This window comes from Callorhinus ursinus, unplaced genomic scaffold, assembly GCF_003265705.2.
Source record: "Callorhinus ursinus isolate GAN/ISIS: 27379988/994484 unplaced genomic scaffold, GSC_fseal_2.0 scaffold53, whole genome shotgun sequence".
Lineage (NCBI taxonomy): Eukaryota > Metazoa > Chordata > Mammalia > Carnivora > Otariidae > Callorhinus > Callorhinus ursinus.
The window spans coordinates 7,414,660-7,430,518 of NW_027397115.1; the positions used below are offsets into that span (position 1 = coordinate 7,414,660).

Here is a 15,859-nt window from a genome sequence, read left to right on the forward strand (position 1 = left end):
ATCTTGTCATTCCTGATCAACGCAGAAAGAACTTTTCCAACCCTTTATCTAGCAGCATTGTATCCCATTGTATGAACAAACCAGAATTCAGCCCATCCCCAACTGATAGACAGTAGGTTGTTTCTAGCCTTTGGGGATTACAAACAGGGCAGTATTTTTTTTTTTTTTAAGATTTTATTTATTTGAGAGAGTGAGAGTGAGAGAGAGCACAAGCGGGGGGAGGGGCAAAGGAAGAGGGAGAAGCAGACTCCCTGCTGATCAGGGAGCCCGAGGCGGGACTCGATCCCGGGGCTCCAGGATCATGACCTGAGCCGAAGGCAGTCGCCTAACCAACTGAGCCACCCAGGCGCCCCTGCAGGATAAATTTCTAAAGCAACATTGTTTAGTTCCAAAGATACGTATGTTGGAATTCTGATAGATATTACCAAGTTACCCTCTGGCGTTTATATCTTTCTACCTTTTGGTTTGGATATTAGCATCTTTGAGTAGCAGTTTAAATATTTCATATAGACTTTTGTGAACTCACTTTAAAAAAAATTCATTCAGCCAACCAGTGCGTGTTTTTTTTGGGGGGGGGTCCTGTCCAAGTGCTAGGAATACGTTAGGGGGTGCAAGAGTCCTCATAGAATTTCCTGTTGGTAGGGGTGGAGCTGGAGGTTGGGAGAGAGGCAGGCAATAAACAACTAAATTCAGAATTACTTAATTGGAATTTTGGGAAGTGTATGGAGCAGAACAGAGAAGCGTGAGTGGGCTCTAATTTAGCCAAGGAGACCAGGAAGCCTTCCCCAGCACATGACACCTTAGCTGGAAGGAATGAGTAGTTTAGTTATGTAGAGAAGGGGCCTGGGTGTGGTGGGGGAGAGGGGCTGTTGTGACAGAGGGAACGGCAAGTGCAAAGGTCCTGAGGCAGAAAGGATGTACGTGCTTTCTAAGAACAGGAAGACAGCCAATTTGGTTGGAGTCCAGGGAGAGAGGTGGGAGAGTAGAGAGAGGCGAGGCCAGAGGTGGCAGGCAGGGCCTGGCCAGGCTGGCCTAGTTGAGGTTGTTCATCTTTACCCTACGAGCTATGGGAAGCCATTTTTGGTCTCTCACCTGGGGTGGGGGCACCATCTGGACCTCATGAGATCAGCTCAGCTAAAGCAGGTAGCATTTAGTCCAGGATGGTCCAGGAAGGGCACCAGGAGGTTGAGGATCACCTGTGCCGCCACCTTGGCTCCCCAAGGCAAGGGCCCGTCACACAACTTTAAGAAGAGTTCCCATTTCTGGCTGGCTGGGCCTTGGGCATGCTTCTTCTGTTGTTTGCTCAGTCACTCAGCAGATGTTTATGGACAGCCTATGCTAGGTGCCCAGCAAACAGTGCTGAGCCTCAGTAGATATGGTTCCAGAATGGTAGCATAGTGTCGAGGGCACGGGTTGCAAACTTCTGTAAAGGGCCAGATAATATTTTAGGTTTTGTGAGCCATAGACTGTCTGTCGTAACTATCTACTATCGTAGTGCAAAAAACAAGTCATAGACCATAGGTAAACAAATAGGTGCATGGGTGCATTCCTATAAAACTTTATTTGCATACACTGTCTGTGGGCCGGATTTGGCCCAGGAGCTGCAGTTTGCCCCTGATCTATCAGGATGAGCTTCCCTCAACACATAATACCTGATGTGTTGTGAGCTGGTAACCGGTGTTAGCGGGGAAGAGATGGCAGGGGAAAAGGGCGGAGAATGAACAGATACGGGAAGAAATTAAGGGAAGCAGCCATGTGAAGATCTCGGGGGGTAGAGTTTCCAGCAAAATGAACAGCACTCAAGAACTTCAAGGCGGGAGCTACTTGGAGAATAGCGAAGGGGTTAGCAGGGCTGTTGCTGAGTCAGGGTGGGAAAATGTGGGGAGGTGTGAGTGGCGAGACAGGCCAGGGCTCAGGGACAAGTGTGTTAAGGACTTTAGATCACATCTGGGGAAGCTTTTAAAGTTTTGCGCTTGGGCGTTTCGAGAGGCCACCGCGTGGCGAACAGACTGGAGGGGGCGAGGGTGGAAGTGGGGAGCCCAGGGGGATGGGGACTAGGTCCAGGTGAGAGAGGGCGGCTCGTGGCTTAGGGCAGAGGGGTTGTGGTGGAGAAGGAGACACGCAAACCTGTGGCTTATGTTTTGACAGCAGGGCCATCAGGATTCGCTGTGGATTGGATGTAAGGTGTGGGAAAGAGAGGAGTCAGGCTGACCCACGCCCCGACAGGGCGCTGGATGAGGGTCAGGGTGGCGGGGAAGAACAGCTCCTTCCCTCCTCACTCAACCCGCTCTCCAGCGTGGGTCTTTCGAGGTGGCAGCCGAAGGCCGCTACTAAGGAAAAATGAGATCTTTCTGCACCCACTGTTTTCAGTAGCTTGAGAGACTACAGAACCGTGGCTCTGCCTTTTGAGGGCCAAGGGGCTTGTCTGTGGAATTTCTCATCCTGCAAATTCTGTGTCTTTGGGTGAATTTCGTCCCCTCCCTGGGCCCCAGCTTCCCCATCTGTAACATGGCACAAGATGAGACATGACTCAGGAGTCCTCATTCTAAATTAAGCCACTATTTACACATGGGTGTGAAAGGCCGGGATTTGAACCCAGAGCCCCTTGGACTCCAGAGCCGGTGCAGTCTCCCCCTGCATCCTGGGGCTGTACCATACATGCAGAATGATGACGTAAGCCAGGTCCGTGGTTTCTAAACTGTGGGTCATGACTCACTGGTGGGCCAGGAAATCTGTCAAATGAGTTATGACCAGCATTTAAGCCAAATAGCCCCAGATAAGAGGAAAGAGAAGAGTGTATTTTATGTAGCAGGGTAAGTATTGTTTCATGAAGCTTTTGTTGCAGTCTCCAGTAAATACGGTGTGAACTGAGTTGTGAAATGAAATGAATCTCTCCCAAGGGTTCCACAGAACCACAAGTTTGGAAGCCACGGGCCCAGCGCGTCCTGCGTGGCTTGGATGAGCTGTGCTCTGGGCACCTGCACTAAAATCTTTCAAGCTTTGGTCTCGCTCTTCGAGGAATCTGGGATGAAGTGGCCTCCCTTTCCTCTGGCGAGGGAAGGAGGCTCCAGCTTGGGATTTGGTGTGGTGGGGATTAGAAAAAACAAAAACAAACAAACAAACAAAACAGGAGACAAAACCCAGCCTGTGATTGCTCTGCACGGGAGTTCTGTTTTAGAGGCTTAAAAAGACCCCTCCCTCCCCCCTTCTCTTTCCAGAAGAACCGAATGCACATAAGGTCGCCAGCCCACCCTCCGGACTCGCATACCCCGATGAAGTCCTGGACTATGGCCTCAAGCCATACAGCCCCCTCCCCAGTCTCCCCGGCGAGCCCCCCGGCCGATTCGGAGAGCCCGATAGGGTAGGGCCGCAGAACTTTCTGAGCCCGGCGGCCAAGCCAGCGGGGGCCTCGGGCCTGAGCCCTCGGATCGAGATCACTCCATCTCACGAACTGATGCAGGCAGGGGGCCCCCTCCGTGGGAGAGACACTGGCCTGCTGGGGGAGCAGCCGGCCCTGGCCGGCGCGGCCGCCAGCCCGCGGTTCACGCTGCCCGTTCCCGGCTTCGAGGGCTACCGCGAGCCGCTTTGCTTGAGCCCGGCTAGTAGCGGGTCCTCTGCCAGCTTCATTTCCGACACCTTCTCCCCCTGCGCCTCGCCCTGCGTCTCGCCCAATAACGGCGGGCCCGACGACCTGTGTCCCCACTTTCAAAACATCCCTGCTCATTATTCCCCCAGAACCTCGCCAATAATGTCACCTCGAACCAGCCTCGCTGAGGACAGCTGCCTGGGCCGCCACTCGCCCGTGCCCCGTCCGGCCTCCCGCTCCTCGTCGCCTGGTGCCAAGCGGAGGCATTCGTGTGCCGGGGCCTTGGTTGCCCCGCTGCCCGGAGCCTCACCCCAGCGCTCCCGGAGCCCCTCGCCGCAGCCCCAGGACGACGGTGCCCCCGCTGGGTACCCCCCCACGGCTGGCTCTGCCGTCCTCATGGATGCCCTGAACAGCCTCGCCGCGGACTCGCCCTGTGGCATCCCCCCCAAGATGTGGAAGACGAGCCCCGACCCATCACCGGTGTCCGCCGCCCCACCCAAGGCCGGCCTGCCCCGCCACATCTACCCTGCCGTGGAGTTCCTGGGGCCCTGCGAGCAGGAGGAGGGGAGAAGCTCCGCCCCCGAGTCCATCTTGCTGGTACCGCCCACCTGGCCCAAGCAGCTGGTGCCTGCTATTCCCATCTGCAGGTGAGTGGGCTGGGAAGCGGTGTGGTCCACGGTTTACTTTTAGGGGACCTTTTTTGGTTAGGGGGTGCTAGACAGGGTTCACGTCTTGGCTCTCCGCTTATTGCCTGTGAGGCCTTGGCAAGGAAGTTAAGTTTTCCGAGCTGCGGTTTCCCCATCTGTAAAATGGGCCTGAGGGTACCTAACTCACCAGGTGGTAGTCCTGAGGATGCAAGCGATCGCTGGTAGGGCACCTGGCTGATTCATTCATTCACGGAACAGGTGTTTATCAGACACCTGCTATGGGCCAGCCATGCACTGTTACAGGTGTTGGGGAGCCGGCGGTGAACAAGATAGGCAAAAATTTCTGTCTTCAGGGAGCTGACATTCTGGGAAGCACAGAGCAAGCCTTAATGTGTGGAATTCACAGTCCTGTTTTAAGAGAAATTGGTAATTGTTGGTATCTGCTATGTGCCTCTGTCCTGCAGTCAGTGATCCGGAGGTCCTAAAAAAAGAAAGTGTGAGCCCTAATCCTCAAGGAGCTTAAAATGGTGGTAAGCTGAAGAGATGCATGTAGATGGTCTGTAGGGTCTGTCGGTTCTGTCGGTTCTAGATTTGAGTCCTGGTTCTGCTGCTCACTGGCTCTGTGATCCGGTGCTGCCCTCCTGCTGTGCCCGTGGCAGGCATCACTAATCATGCAGGCCCTCCTTCTCACTGAGCACCTTTTTGATGCCATTCCCAGGGCAGGCATTGCTAATCGATCAGGACCCCCTTTGTCACTGAGCACAACACTAAACCTTGGCTCATTCCCTATGAGATGAGGATAATAATAGTCTCACCTCAGCATGGTTTTTTGGTTTTTGTTTTTTTTGCAAGGATTGGGTGAGAGGATGTATATCAAATTCTTGGCATGGAGCCTGTACAAAGTAAGAGTGCAAAAAAAAAAGGGGGGGGCAGCCATTATTTTTATAGGTGAATCCTCTTATTATTATGGGGGAAGCACTTTAGAGAGTGCTTTCTCACCAATGAGCCTTGTCCTAGGAGATTGAGCTCCCAATGGTTGTTAGAGGAATGACAGTGACAGTGATAATCACCAGTATTTAAGGATGCTTGCTGTGTGCACAAGCATGGGGGAAGGGCAGAGGGAGAGAGAGAGGCAGACTTCCCACTGAGCAGGGAGCCTGATGCAGGGCTTGATCCCAGGACCCCAGGATCATGATCTGAGCTGAAGGCAGACACATAACCTGCTGAGCCACGCAGGCACCCCTGGCTGGTATTATTTTTACCTTCATTTTGTTGCTAAGAAAAGTGAGGCTCACAGAGGTTAGAAGCAGATGATATTCCATCAAAATGACCGTAAAAATAATCCCAACACTTTGAAAACCATGAGGTAATGGTAATAACATGAGGCTGTAGGTTATTTTTAAAAAAATTTTATTTATTGTATTTATTTTTATTATTTTTTAAAGATCTTATTTATTTGAGAGAGAGAGGAAGCATATGAGCAGGGGGAGGGGCAGAGGGAGAGGGAGAAGCAGACTCCCCTCTGAGCAGGGATCCTGACGTGGGGCTTGATCCCAGGAGCCCGGGATCATGACCTGAGCTGAAGGAAGGCAGATGCTTAACCAACTGAGCCACCCAGGTGCCTCTATTCTTTTTTTTTTTTTTTTTTTTAAAGATTTATTTATTTATTTTAGAGTGGGGGAGAGGCCGAGGGAGAGAATCTTCAAGTAGACTCCCTGCTGAGCATGGAACCCCTCGTGGGGCTCCATCCCAAGACCCACGAGATCATGACCTGAGCTGAAACCAAGAATCGGATGCTCAAGTGACTGAGCTACCCAGGTGCCTTGAGGCCCTAGAGTCTTCAAAGCATGTTTGTTTTTAGCAAATGGAAACTTTTTTTTTTTTTGGCAAATATTAAATTGAATACCAAAATAGATTGTGGTAGAGCTGTTTCGATTGATGGGATGAGAGTAGACAAGAGCTCTGTCCACCGGGCCTTGCTTATCCCACCCACAGACCAAACTGGACCACGGGGAGCTTCAGTCTGGCCCCTCCTCCAGAACAGTTCTGAGAATACTGGTGCCACATCATAGGTTGATTGGTGCTCCTTAAAAAAGGAGTTTCTGAGTTCGACAGAGTTAAACAGATATCTTGATGCAGGGGCCACTCCCAGCTGTGGACAGAACAGGCAGTGATTTCAAAGGCCATTTGGCCATGGAGTTACGAGTTCTGTGACCAAAGTTGTATGGAGCCACCTTAGGAAATGCTGATTAAGGCCAACCCTGGTACGGGTTGAGAAACCTAGGTTTGGTGAGGTGAGGGGACGTGCCCAGGATCACCCAACTGGTTAATGACTGCGTTGGAAACTTAGAACCTCAGGTTCTTGACTCCTTGTTCTGACTGCTACAGATCAGTCTCCAGAATGTGATTCATGTAATGATTGAGATTGGAGAAGAACATTGGCTCAGTCATTAAGTGTCTGCCTTCGGCTCAGGTCATGATCCCAGGGTCCTGGGATCGAGCCCCACATCGGGCTCCCTTCTTCCTCGGGAAGCCTGCTTCTCCCTCTGCCACTTCCCCTGCTTGTGTTCCCTCTCTCACTCTCTCTTTGTCAAATAAATAAATAAAATCTTAAAAAAAAAGATTTCTATAGGAAAATAAAGCTTAAGTCATGTCATTACAACTTCAGATGTAAAGGCATATATATCTAATACTATAACCACAAGTAATTTAGATTGTCTATAGGAGATAATTATTTATTTGAAATATGCACTATATATAGGGAAACATAATCATAGCCTAATATTTATTTGAGGAGTTATTGCGCTAAGGTCTTTATATGATCTCAGTATCCCCATTTCTTAGTTGAGGAAACTAAGGCCTAGGGAGGGGAGGCATCTGCTCAAAGTAGTTAGAGGTGGAGCTTGGACTTAAACTTGGGTGGGTAACTCCAGTCACATTCTTGACCTTTACTCTTCCTTTGAATTTAGGGGTCTCTAAATTTAGCCACATCTCTAATGGTTAGATGTTCTATACGTGCTGTGATAAGCAATGGCTCTGACTGGAAATGGTCTCTCTCTAGAATTAGCTTTTAATTGAAAGCATTGGACTTGGAAATAAGAGCTGAAATAACCCTCCAGTGCCATCTGGTCCATTTGTTATGTTATTATAAGACACTGAAGATAGAGGAGGTGAGGTTACTTGCCTAAACTAACATGGCGCATTAGTGACACACGTGGGCCCCTGATTTCCACTTCAGTGTACCTTCTCCCACACTTATTCCTTTGGAATGGGAGAACATTCTGGGAAAAGGGTGATTTTTAGAGGTAGGAGGTGGTACTCTTCAAAATTCCCAGAGGAAAAGAAGTTATAGCAGTTAGAAATATGCTAGAATTCACATGCCGTGAAGTTAGCTTCATAAATGGAGATGTCAGTCACACTGTTGTCATCAAAGATGGAAGAGAAAGCCAGGAAAAAAGATCTCTACCTTGTGAAGTGTCCTACCTATCCTTTCTGAGAAATATGTGCTTTCCAACAGCCAGTATTTTACTCATATACTCACTGGACATGATTTTTCCAGAAAAGGGACCATTTACATTTATTGTACAGATTGACTAGTTCTGATTTCTCGTATACATGACTGATTCTGTTTCCTCCTTCAGCATCCCAGTGACTGCATCCCTCCCTCCGCTTGAGTGGCCACTGTCCCACCAGTCGGGCTCGTATGAGCTGCGGATTGAGGTGCAGCCCAAGCCACATCACCGGGCTCACTATGAGACCGAAGGCAGCCGAGGGGCTGTCAAAGCTCCAACTGGTGGCCACCCTGTCGTTCAGGTACGGACTTGAATTCTTTTCCTTTTTGTGTCCTTCATTTGCCAGTAGGTGAGCTACTTCTGCTCAGCCACTGCCTGTTGCTTGTTGGGTTGTGGTATGTGTCTCAGCCTCTTATTTGTCTGGCGGATGGGAAAACTTGAGATGGAATTAGTATCAGAAGCTGGCCCAGTTACTCAGAGGCCAGAGAAGAAAGTCTTCCTGAGCTGGATAAGGATAGAAATGATATTCTTGCTCAAGCTACTTCTTCCCTTCTCTTTCTGATGGAAAAATTGATAGATTTTGCAGAGATTTGTGTATTGACAGAAGGTTTCTGAAACCATTATTTTGTGCTTAAATTTCTCAGATGCAAGTCCACTGAGGAAATTCCATACACTCTTGTAAAATATAGAAAACTAGGAGAAAATTAAAATTACACATAAAATAACTATTAGCATTTTATATATTTATTGTTGCCTTTTCTATTCACAAACATGGCAATGTCTATTAATGTACATTTATATGCTTGATGTTACAGTGGTTGGTACTCTGATATTTTTTATATTATACCATGAGCATTTCCTCCTGTTTTTTTCTTAATCACTATCTTTTATGTCTGTGGCTTTTGATTTAACCTCAGACTTTTTTTCCCAAATAAGTAGAGACATGTGCATTTTTCTGCAAAATAGAGTTGAAATTATCTTTCTTAATTGTGTAATCTGTTTAACCCGAGACTGCTGATTGGTGCTCACCAACCAACTCAATTAAGCAGAACCTTCAATACATATAAATTTACCTTTTATCTGTATTTACCTTAAAGTGGATGTATTCTATGATAAGAATTATATGATGCATTAGAACCCTTTAGAGACGTTAACAATGCAGATGCCTAAGCATCTCCTGAGACTACTTAATGAGAAACTACATAAGTAGAACTCAGACAAACAAAAAACACAAACCCCCAAACCCTGAAATCTCCACAGGTGCTTTCGGTGTATACACCTGGTTAACGAATTTTATGATAATATTAGGAACTTATAAATCCTGACCGTTGCTTTTTCTAGAGCTGACATCATAGCTATTTTGGGATCTGTGTCTATTCCTTGCTTCTTTTCCTTGACCATGAGCCACATTTTCCTCTTTCTTTGCATGTCTAGTAATTGTTGATTATCTTCTGATGTTGGGATGACAATATGTATACTGGACATTATAAAGACTCTGGATTTTGTTATCTTCCGCGGAAGGCAGTTCAGTAATGGGGTGATCACTGTGAACTTGTGTGGACTTGAGTTTACATTTTGTGAGGGTAGATCTGTGGGAAGCCCTAGATGTTTCCCGTGCTCCCTTCTGCGTCGATTTCTTTGAGACTTGGTTTTAGACTCTGTCAGGGCAGGTCTAGGGAAGCCTTTCTCTAAGGCGTACCCTTATTTCTAAGGCATAACCCTTTTGGATGCTCGGTGGGGGAGGTGACTCCACACTGGTGGTATGGAAGCTGTCCTCAGGTGGAGAGCTAGAGTGAATGAATGCTCACCTCCTGTGTTTCCTTTTCCCCAGTGACCATAGTCTTATGCTGCCTGCTGTCTAATGCCTGACAACCGTTGCCTTATATAGGTTTGTCCTGACTTTTTTTTTTTTTAAAGATTTTATTTATTTATTTGAGAGAGAGAGAGAATGAGAGATAGAGAGCATGAGAGGGAAGAGGGTCAGAGGGAGAAGCAGACTCCCCACTGAGCAGGGAGCCCGATGCGGGACTCGATCCCGGGACTCCAGGATCATGACCTGAGCCGAAGGCAGTTGCTTAACCAACTGAGCCACCCAGGCGCCCCTAGGTTTGTCCTGACTTAACGGTTGTTGATGGTGGGAGGGCTGGTCTGGTACCATTTACTCTGTCATGCATGAAAATTGCTTTTTTGGGGAAAGGAAGTCTTTATGTCATTATTGATCTAGGCTTATTGATTCTAGGATGGGGACTTCCGGCTCGGAGGGTGGCGTTAGTCTGTGGATTGGAGTCAAAGCCTTTAGCAGTGATAGAAAGAAAAACTCAAGGCAGATTGGAAGGGGGATTTAGGGGCTTGTCTGAGGAGGCTACTATTGTGAAAGCAGGCCAGGAGACTCGGGAAGAAGCTAGACTTGAGAATGGTCTCAAATGTACTTCTTTGTTCAGTCAACCCATTCAACAAATGGATTCATTCTGCAAATATATGTTGAGCACCTTCTTTTTGCCATATGCTGTTTTTGATACTAAAATACAATGAAGAATAAAAAAGAAGTTATGCTCTTTCTTCATGGAGCTTATGGTCTAGGGTGAAAGAGTTATTGACTAAATAGTCGTAAATGATAAAAGTACAAACAGTGACAAGAAGCATGAAGGAAAAGAACATGAGATTCTGGGCATGTAAAATGGAGGAGGCAATGAAAACAAGGGAAGAACATCTGCTAAGATTTCCCTGAGAAGGAGCCTGGTGCTGAGGATGCATCAGGAGAACAGCACGTTCAAGGGCCCGGAGGTAGAAGGAAGCAGAGAGAACCATGTCAGAGGAATGAAGGAGGCCAGTGTAACCGGAGCAGGAAGCCAGAGGGAGGGGGAGAGAGGTAGGCAGGGGCCAGAGCATGCAGGGCCTGGGTAGCCAGGGGTGTAGAGTTTGGCTTTATCCTGAGATATGAGAAGCAGGAAAGAAACATGATCTGATTTAGGCTTTGATAAGACCTGGCTCTGATTGCTCCATTGGAGTAGGTAGGAGCTGAGATCAGGAGAGAGTTAGCAGGCTCTGTTCATGGTCTCTGTCCTCTTAGGGCTGTGTGGTATCTCCATTCTCTGATTGCTCATCAAACGTGGGTTGAGCACTGCTGTGTAGGAGGCACGGTTCTAGATTCTGGGATATGGTATGAGCAAAACAGCGAGAAATCCTCGGCCTCATGAGCTTACAGTTCAGCAAAATGATGATAATAGTGGTTGACATTCAGCATGCATTTACTGTGGGCTAGACCCTCTTCCAAGTGCTGTATGTGTTGACTTATTCAATCTTCAAAGGAGCCTTAGGAAGCAGGTTACAATTAGGTCAAGGAGATGTCAAGGAACTTGTTCAGGGTCATAGCTGTCCAGTGGGCCTGGGATTTGGACCCCCAGGTCTGGCTCTACCTGCTACACAATGTTCCTGATTTTTCACATCTCTCTGCAGACCATCTGTCCTTGACTTCTTACTCTTATGAGGCTGAGAAAGCCCGGTGGAAAACTGCCCACACCTCCTGCCTATCAATTTTATGTGCTGTCCCGGCACCAGCTCACTGGGGCCCAAATTGCGATTTCTTAGGGAGATTCTAATTGGCCCTGGTTGGGAAGGCCCACTGGTTTAGGTGGCTTGGCCTGAGAGGTTGGACCATGTGCAGTGGTGGGCTCTGCTCACCCTTTCATCTAGGGCCTTGGTCATGGAAAGTTCCAGAGAAGGGAGTGAGTGGGATGTACAATTCAAAAGACACTGCTGAACTGTGCTTGAAGTTCATGCGCCTCCTTCTGACAGCCCCCAAGGATCCGTCCCTCTTCTTGCTTGTAACTTTGAAAAACCCAGTGCCTGACTTAAAAGTTTGTAGCCACATTCTCTAAAGATACAAAGTGAAGTATTTAAAAAAAATTCGTTTGAATAGATTGTGTTCTCTTCAAAATGCAATGTGCTAACCACTGATTTTTAGCGTAGTAAATCAGTTTTTAGAAAACTTCTTTGAAAAATGAAGTGAAGAGGGGACTTAAGACAAGTGTTCTTACCCCTTAGGTAGGAGTGAAAACCCCTTTCGAAATCTGGAGGGTTGCCCTTTCGTTCCCAGAAAAGCAGCAAAGCCCTGTTTTGTACCTTGCCTAGATACTTCTGCTGGTTTCTCTCTGATCTCTCTTTATCTCTACATCTTTATCTCTACATGTTTCTATTTCTGTACTGTACCACGGCTCCTCCCCCCCAATGATTGGCCCCCAACTTCTCTTTTTTATTTACCACACTATAAAATTTCATTTTTTTGGTATGCCTCGTGGTTTTATGCTCCTCTTTATATGAAAATAAAATGAGCACAAGATCATTTCATTCTTTCTTTACATATAAAATTTAAAAACTTAAGCATGGGCCACCTTTAGCTGGTTTTGTTTTGTTTTGTTTTGTATGTCCCTTGGCCTTGGAGGAAAGTTTGCTCCAAACCTTAAGTGCTTTCAGATCTCATGACTCCTTCATTTGGCAAATATTTTGTTGAAGACCTGCTGTGTGCCAGGCACTGTGCTAAGTGCTGATAATATGATGATGGGGGAGATAAATATAGTTTCTGCCCTGACGGAGCTCAGGGAGTGCTGGAGATACAAAGTCGACCAGAATGGTTTGGTGTGACCATTGCTGAGATGTGGGTGAGTCCAGGAGGCAGAGGAGGGCAATCTGGAATGACACCTGGACTCTAGGGCAAGACAGGATGACTGATTAGGAGCCTATCTGTTGGATTTACAATGTGGGGGTAACTACTTCAACAGAACCAACCATGCCAAGAGAGTACTTGGAAGATCTGCTGTAGAAGGGAGTCTTGCTGAGGATGTGACTTATCAACTGGGACCTAGAGCAGGTGACAGAGCCAGCAAAGAGGAGTGATGCCCTTCCTCTCTCTGTTTCTCTAGCTGTCTGAGTAGGGGTGGGCGAGTGTTCCTTGCACAAGGTACAGCGTGTGCAAAGGTCCCGAGGCAGGGAGCAACTTGGTGTGTCTGAGGAACTGAAGGAGGGCCAGTGTCACTTGAGTTTAGCTTGGGGGGTGATGGGTTGGCAGGACCATGCAGTGCAGGACTCATTAACCAAGGGGAGGAGCTTGAGTTTCATTCCAGGGGAAGGGGAAGGGAGTGACAAATTTTGAGTAGAGGAAGAAGGTGATTCTAATTTATTATTTCTAGGATCATTTGGGCTTCTTTCTAGGGAGTGGGTTAGAAGGGGTAAGGGAGGAAGCAGGGTGATGAATTTGACTGATTGGGGCAGGGGCCAGGTGAAGATCAAGCTGAAGAGGACAAGGGGGCAGTGGGAAGGGAGGGGAGGGGTGGGGAGGGACTCTATGGTGTGACCTCCAGGACTCAGTTGCTGGCTTTCATATGGGAGGGGAAGGGCACCGGGGTACAGGATGGTGTCAACGTGCCACGTGGGGAGACTGGGGAAGGGATCGTTTTCTTAAGGGAAGATGATGACTTCAGTTCGGGGTGTAGGAAGTTGGAAGGGCTTGTGAGGTGTCCAAGTAAAGATGTCAACAGGCAGTTGGACTTAAGAGCCCAGAGCTCGGAAGCAAAGTATGGGACTTTCTACCTCTCAGGCCTGTGGAATGCCACAGGATCACGTGTGCCGTCACTAGAACGCTTAGCACAGATCCACTTGGAAGGGTTTATTTCCCACACCCTAATAGGAACCTGCGTCTCTCCAGAAGCAATGGACTAAGGAGAGAACCAAAGAAGATGGAGAAACAGGATCATGAACTGACAAGCTGGTGGGGGCCAGGCAGTGAAAAGAAATGGCCGAATTGGCCAAAGGTCAGGAAGCACTAGGGAGTGGTGGGGAGTAAGGCATAGCAGAGTGTGTGCCTCATCTGCAGGAGGCAGCCACTATTCAGCCCTCCTTGGTTGTACCACGTGGGAATGGGGGTCCCAGCATGGTTGGGTTTTAGAGGTTTTCTTCAGGAGAAGCTAGGAATCTGAATTTCCATGTTGAAATTTCTGGTTATTAACTGTTGGCTACTAAGTCAAACTTTGGGTTCGATTTGGCTCCAGGCAAATATCCTCAAGTTCATATACTCTGGGGGTAAATAAGGTCTGTGCTACTTCAAGTTTTATCAAATAGAAAAGGAGATAAGAGAGAGACTGTATTTATATGATTTCTAAGAATTGTCTGGTTGTGAAAGGAGCACTGTGAGCAGCCAGGCCCACGTTGTTTCTTTTATAAAGCTTTAAATCCATTGAAATAGAACAAGCTTATGGTTCTTTCCCAGGAGCCAGGGAATCTTCATTCTCTGGCCTGACTTTGACTGGCAAGGAGCAGATGAGAAAGGGAACCGCAGAGTTGAAAGTGCCACGTGCCCTTTGGCAGAACCCAGCAATCCTTTCCTGGTTCTGGTTCTGGTTCAGGGCAGGATGCAGGGGTCCTTCGGTGGACAGAACTTCCATGTCCAGGCTGCTTTGCAAAGTTGGGCTTTAAGCATTTCCACAGCTCCTCAGCTTATGGGATCTCCTAATACCCCAGCTGAACTTGGCCTGCATAATGTACTTTCCCTGCCTGCTTCCAGGCCCTTTAAGCATATTCCTGCAAAGAAATTCCTGGTAGAGGACACCTTGTCACATTCCTTATCCATCCTGGTGCTGGGGGCTTTCAAGATACATGCTTACCACCCTGGGGCTTGTTTTCAGCTGAAAGAATGCTCGGAAAGGCATCCTTTCAGTTAGACAACAATCAAAATGAGAAGATGTAACCATAGTACACACCTCCAAAGACAATTCTTTCAAACAGATGTTCAGACATATGGAAAAAACATAGGTAGTTCCTTTAGGAGAAATACTTTACAGATGCAGAAACTGAATCTGTGTTTCATGCCGGGTAAGAGTGACGAGCTTTGTAGGGCGGGGAGCTGGAGGCCAGGGGCGCACCTGTCCACCTCACCTCCCTGCCCCCATCCAGAGGAAGCCAGTCAAGTCTCCAAGCTTTCATCTCCTAAAACGGATTGTGAGGCTGTGATTTTCATCCTGTCGGATTTTAGCCTTTATCCTCCTCTCTGTGACTCACTTTAAATTATATCTCCGAGAGGACAGAGAGAAGCCAGGTGGAGTTTTCTCCTTACCAGGCGAAGCCGCAGTCCTGACAGTGAGCAGCGCCCCTTTGGCGATGGGCTGCACACGTGGGCTTCTATTTGACTAACCAGATGTTGTGCTCAGTGAGGCTCCCCCTCCCCCCACTTCTTAGACGTGAAACAGGAAGCAGGTCTTGCAGTTGCTAATTTGTCTAGAAGCTGCTGTGTTTGCTTCTCCAGAGGGTTCAGTCTGACCCTCTGGGGAGGGAAAGCACAGAGGGGTGGCTCAAGTTTCTGAGGAGGAGAGTGTGTTCTGAGATCCCTAGAGGCTCCTCTGCTTATTCATCCATTTGTCTGAAAGATTTACCAAGCACCTTCCATGTGTCAGGCATGGTTCCAGGCGCTGGGACTGCGGCTGTGAACCAAACAGACGAAGATCCCCTGCCCCCGCGGGGCTGCCGTTCTGGCTGTGGAGAGATAAACAATAAATCTAAGAAGTAGGAAGGTTAAATAGTCTGCTGGAAGGTGGTAGGTACGATGGGAAAGACTGTCAGGCCAAGGGGAATTGGGAGGGGTCAAGAGACCTTACTGAGCAGGTGGTGTCGGAGCGGAAAGAGGACAATGTGCAGGGATCGGGGATGAGGGGCTCTCTGGGCCCAGCCGGCCCCGGACTGGGAACACAGAGGCGGCCAGAGGCGCAGGGGTGAGCCGGGAGGGATTAGGAGCCGGAGGCCCAGAGGAATGGGGAGGGGCAGATTCGGGCTTTGGACGCTGAGGACTTTTGTTGTCAGTGGGGGGGGGGGGGGGGGCTGGGCTCCGACTCAGGGTGTAGCAGCATCCCTCTGGCTGCTGTGCAGATGAGAACAGGCTGCAGGGGGGCCCGGGGAAGAAGCAGGGACGGGGTTGCGGACTGCAGCTGTAGTCCAGGTGAGAGGGGGAGAGTGGCTGGACCGGGCTTGGGGGCGGAGGGCATGAGAAGTGGTTGGATCGTGGGTATATTTTGAAAGCCGGGCTAACTGGTTTATTTGAGAGATTGGCTCTGGTCGAGAGGCATGGGTGT

General features: G+C 48.5%; 1 protein-coding gene across 7 annotated transcripts in view; it reads left to right on the top strand.

The window, feature by feature from the left end:
• NFATC2 (nuclear factor of activated T cells 2) overlaps positions 1-15,859 on the top strand; it is a 137,325-nt gene that overhangs the window by 15,108 nt on the left and 106,358 nt on the right. For 5 of the 7 annotated variants that reach the window (XR_003204685.2, XM_025853272.2, XM_025853273.2 and 2 more), the window contains exons 2-3: positions 3,219-4,233; positions 7,875-8,046. Coding sequence is in view for 6 of the 7 variants with exons in the window: in XM_025853272.2 (XP_025709057.1) it covers positions 3,219-4,233; positions 7,875-8,046 (1,187 nt within the window). In the remaining variant the exon portion in view is untranslated. The remainder of the gene's footprint in view (positions 1-3,218; positions 4,234-7,874; positions 8,047-15,859) is intronic. The other 2 variants (XM_073884010.1, XM_025853275.1) reach the window with 2 other exon arrangements.